The sequence below is a fragment of the Penaeus japonicus genome, unplaced genomic scaffold (genome assembly GCF_977035675.1).
Source record: "Penaeus japonicus unplaced genomic scaffold, GWHDUDI00000001_assembly GWHDUDI00000027, whole genome shotgun sequence".
In the NCBI taxonomy this organism is placed as follows: domain Eukaryota; kingdom Metazoa; phylum Arthropoda; class Malacostraca; order Decapoda; family Penaeidae; genus Penaeus; species Penaeus japonicus.
In genome coordinates, this window is record NW_028234429.1 from 5,859,480 (window position 1) to 5,864,479 (window position 5,000).

Sequence of the window (5,000 nt, forward strand, 5' to 3'; positions counted from 1 at the left end):
CATCTTGATATGCCCTGTTGATCTATGTACATTGAAAAGCGAAGTTCCTTCTATCATATAGCCAAGGTAAACTGATCATGTGACTTGGTCTTATAATCATTGATACTAACACTAATTTAAACTGCATGGGATACGTTATGACAAATAGGCTAGCACGTAGGTAGTTTAGTGACATGTAAAAAGTATACATTATGTTCCGTAGTTCAGAATTGCTTGAATGTTACTTGACCTACCCAACCCATAGTCAAAATATGTTGGCCACATAGAAAGAAGCCCGTGACTCGGTTAGGCGTAGGCGGGAAGGGAGCGCGGCATGTTAGCAAGCGTCGAGACTGAGAGAGATAGGAAAGCCCTGTGGAACCTGGTGTAGGTGCCGAGCGCAGCTGCGCAGGTGTAGTTTCCCTGGTGTAGGTAAGACATGACGGTGTGTAATACCTTCCCTGCTTCTTTGCCTAACACTGCAGTCATCCCAAAGTCACATTAACCCTTGAGATGCGGCTCCCGCGTCATGGGGGCGCAGCATCCATGAGTGAATCATTGCTATCACGCTCAGTGCTTCATGACTATAGATTTAAATTAAATTTTGATTTTTCATGAAATAGCTTTTCCAAAAGCTATGAATGATGATTATTTACTGTCATTCTAATGATTTCTTGAGGAGCTTTGCGTGACGTACTGGTGTATATTTACAGGTCCGGCTCCAGAGCTCCTAACGTACTGGGGCCACCCCCTACACAAGGGAGGGGCCCGCCCCCACTTCCCTACGTGTTGATGTATGTATCCAAGCTTTGGATATTGTTACTTTCTGTAGCAATACACTTATGTAGGCTTCACATGAAATACAAAACTGAAATACAATTTACTTTATTTTGTCTGATATTGTTAATAACCCCATGAAGCAATTTGAGTTAGTATTTAAATGTTAGAATTTCGATCAGATCTCATGAGCAACAATTGGTATTGCACATCCAGGTCTAGCTGGAGGTCCTATGTAACGGTGTCCTTCTAGTCGCCGCTCCCACCCCCCCCCTTACCCTCCCTCCGCACTTACGTCCTCAGCCTCCCTAACGCCCTACGCCAGGTGCAGCAGGACAAATGTACTAATTCTCCAGAGGCTCCAGCGTTGAAATCCTCCGACTTAATATTCAAAAGACTAAGAAGGGACTAGCTTTGCGATACATCCTTTGTGTGATCCTTGTGTGCGAGGGAGTGTGTGTAACATGACGCGGTGTGACGTAGCCGAGGTCAGCAGGTAAGGTTACGGTTGCGGTCCTGGGGCGGTCCACTATCTTCCACGCCATTACCTGCGCCGCCTCCGATTTCTTTGCCTGTGGCGCAGGCTTTAGATTAGAACTTGAGATTTGTTTCTAATTTGACCGTAAAGTCTGCAATAGATTTGTCTTTTGGCTTCCTTTTGTGCAATCCGAGAAAGTGAGGTAGAAGACTCGCAGGCGCTGCCTTGTTACGAGCCGCAGAAGCGGCCGCGTCTCGCCTCTCGGTGGCGAGGCTCGAGCACTGAGGCGGAGATGCCATCCGAAGCAATGAAGCGGTCAAGCCAGGCTGATACCTGATATTGGCTACTAAATGGCTACTGGGGAGAAGCTCCTCTGGCCTCGTCTCCCCAGACCACCAGCGGGCAGAACACCTGTCACATTTTTATAATTCACTCTAGGATATTTTGCCCGAGAGGAGCTGGCCGGCAGTGTGAGGAGGGAGGAGAGGTGGGTGGGCCGAGGATGCCAGGCAAGGAATGTGGCAGATAAGAGCGAAGGGCAGAATATTGAATTAAATAAGTTCTCAGATTGAGGTTACATAGAGACCGAAAGCGAGATAAGACGTTGGAGGAAACCGAATGTTGACAGCTACAACATAATCATGTAAAGAGTAGATACAGGCTGGGCGGGAGCACTCATCTGATACCTGATACAGGGGACCTAATGGTGGCCTGTCCGAGCGTGCTGGCGGCGTGCAGGCTTGTCCTGGGAGTGCAGTGCCGGGCGGTCCTGCGTCCACAGTGCTGACCGTCCTCAGGCTACGGTGACATCTTGCGTCCGTCCCTCCATATGTTTGTCACACATGTCCTCCCGCCTCTTGCGCGCCCTGTCCTCGCTCTCCTTCCCGTGGACTCTTGCGTCAGCCCCGCCGCCGCCGCCGCCCCTTTCGCTTCCGTCTCACCTTGCGTTTGTCCTGCAGCGCCACCTGATGCCCGGCCTTCTCTCTGCTGTACCTCTGCGAGTCCTCTGTCCACTACCTTTTTTTTTTATATACATTCCCATGCCCGTCTTTCCTCCTCTCTCCCACCCCATGTGTTACTCTGCCCTGCCTTTTCCTGTGTGCTTCATCGAGTACCCCCTCCCCCCCCTCTCCACACTTTTCCATTACCCCTAAATGAGGCGACCACAGGGTTAGCATGTGATTGTATCCTATTTTCCTCCCATTCCGTAGTCCGAATTAATATTTTTGGATAGTGGTTTCCATACATAAAGTGAACATTTGAACAACATACACTGACATAACGCCGAAGGGAGAGCTAGAACGGGAGAGTATGATGGGAGGGGCGAACGAAAGGATAAAAAAACAGTCCGCACATCAGAGGGAAATGACCACCGACCGATTTCAACTCTTTTCACTTCTCATATATCATATTCGGAGAGGAGGGGCTGGAAGGGGTCGTATTTTTCGTGAAAATAAAGCGTCTTTATCCTCCAAATGTGACACACGCGTCTGAGCCGCAAATCGCATTATCGAGTTAGTAAAGCAAATGGAAACATCTGGCTGACCGAAACCAGGCTCTTTTGCACTTTTTGTTGCCACAGAATCAATTGGTTGATAGAGGAAACAGTGGGGTTTTAATTGGCTGCTGTGGCGGCGGTGGGCGGGGCGCTGGACGCTGGAAAGGGACGTTTTTAGCCAATCGTGGATCTGCATCACGTTTTGCTTCCGTGATTATTATTCTTCGATTCTTTGTCAGCTAAATTAATTTGGAAAAGCAGTCAGGGCGAGGGGTTACCCGTGGGCTGCAGGGGGAGGCGAGGTGCGCCGCGGCCGGGAAGGTGTAATAGGCCTTTGCTCCGGCGGCGGAAACACGCTCCAAGTTCTGTCAAAGAGATGCTGACTCATGCTATTATAACTAAAACTAAGGGATCAATAACATCAAGCCAACATTTTTTCAACGTTTTTACTTTAGACACGTACGAACCTCATTAACGGTCGTGGAATACATTAGCGGCAATAGAAAAAAAAGGCAGGGATAGACGGCACAGTCTGCCCCTTTGATCGATTTTTGAATTAGATGTCAACGCAAAGTTTGATGGATTTGCATTTGCGGACATTTTCAAAAGAGACGAATTAGGATTGCCAGCATACTCGAAGTCCCTGAGCCGCACGCGAATGATTCAGCCATGACAGCCTTGGCACGCCGCACATGACCATAGCCGGGCAAGTCCTGGGACAAAGACTGGGCAGATTTCCTTCCTAAAAAAAAGGCGAGGCCGCCGCATCTGCTTGCGCGCTGAGTCACGCCAGAAATGAGGCCCGCACGCAAATCAATATGGAGGAAATCCACGCATTACGTTTTTCAATTACAACCCTCACGGCAGAACAACAAACTCGCCACCTCATCGCCTTAATCATTAATATCAATATGGTTGTTTGGGAGCAGTAGTCGATATTTGGTTCATTTTTTATTGCATGGATAGATTGTGAAATTTAAGAATGGAATAATAAATTTGTGGCTTTTGTTTTCCATTGGGGGGGTGTACGCAAGGATGTCTGTCTGTGTTCATGTGGACACGTATTTCGGATCTAATTTATGTGACTATTGCCCCCCCCCCCCTCTCTCTCTCTTTCTCTTTCTCTCTCTCTCTCTCTCTCTCTCTCTCTCTCTCTCTCTCTCTCTCTCTCTCTCTCTCTCTCTCTCTCTCTCTCTCTCTCTCTCTCTCTCTCTCCCTCTCCCTCCCTCCCTCCCTCCCTCCCTCTCCCTCTCCCTCTCCCTCTCCCTCCCTCCCTCCCTCCTGCCCTCCCTCACTCTCTCAATCTCTTCTGCCCTATGTCTTCTTACCCTTCTCTCTCTCTTTCTGTCTCCACTCCTTCCCTTCCTCCCTCTCTCTCCTTCTCCCTTCCTTTTCCTCTCCATTTATCCCTACCCCCCCCTTCTCTTTCTCTTTCCCTCACTCACTCTCTCACTTACTCCTTGCCTCTCCCTTTCTTTCTCCCTCCCCCCCCTCTCTCTTGAAGTCTATAATATTTCTTTCTTACTCTTTTTTATGCGCTCACTTTGCGTATGTGCTTGTGATTCTCTCTCTCTCTCTCTCTCTCTCTCTCTCTCTCTCTCTCTCTCTCTCTCTCTCTCTCTCTCTCTCTCTCTCTCTCTCTCTCTCTCTCTCTCTCTCTCTCTCTCTCTCTCTCTCTCTCTCTCTCTCTCTCTCTGTAATATCGCAGTGCTTAAAAAAGAATTATTTTTTTATCAAACGAAATTAAAAGTCTATTACGGTATATCAAAGATACTTGTGTGAATTAGCACTATTGTCGTTATTTCGAAATGCTGAAGGGTAAACAAAACTCTCGCGTGCGGACCATGGTCGCCTGGGGGATTCCAGCCTCGCCGTTTTTATTTCCTGCGGCGGCGGAGGAAAACAGTAATTATAAATAAAACAGCACTGATTACCTCGCTAATGTGGCCCGGAATCCAAAGCGAAGATTGCATTGCTAGAGAAATGGTGTCGTTTGGGTCCGCTGCTCACTGATGAATGAAACGAAAATTAATGAAAATTGATTCGAGCATCAAGCTTCCCCGAAGAATAAGAAGGGGTTCCGACCTAATGCAATGACGAGGCTGATTTGGATGGCATCGATTTTATCATTACGGCGGACGGCTCCCACTCGGCCGGGCGGGCAAGATTGAAAAAACGTAATCGTGGGAAATGATAAATGAAGGCCTAGTTTAATATTTTGGAAAAGATGCTGAATCAATTTCTTCTTTCAGTCCGGAGGCTCATTTT

General features: G+C 48.1%; 1 protein-coding gene across 14 annotated transcripts in view; it reads left to right on the forward strand.

The window, feature by feature from the left end:
• Positions 1–5,000, forward strand: part of LOC122246875 (uncharacterized) — a 105,880-nt gene that overhangs the window by 59,179 nt on the left and 41,701 nt on the right. For 8 of the 14 annotated variants that reach the window (XM_043005653.2, XM_086552507.1, XM_086552510.1 and 5 more), the window contains one exon: positions 693–773. The exons of the other annotated variants lie outside the window; for them this stretch is intronic. In XM_043005653.2, coding sequence (XP_042861587.1) covers positions 693–773 — 81 coding nt within the window. The remainder of the gene's footprint in view (positions 1–692; positions 774–5,000) is intronic. 14 annotated transcript variants of the gene reach the window in all.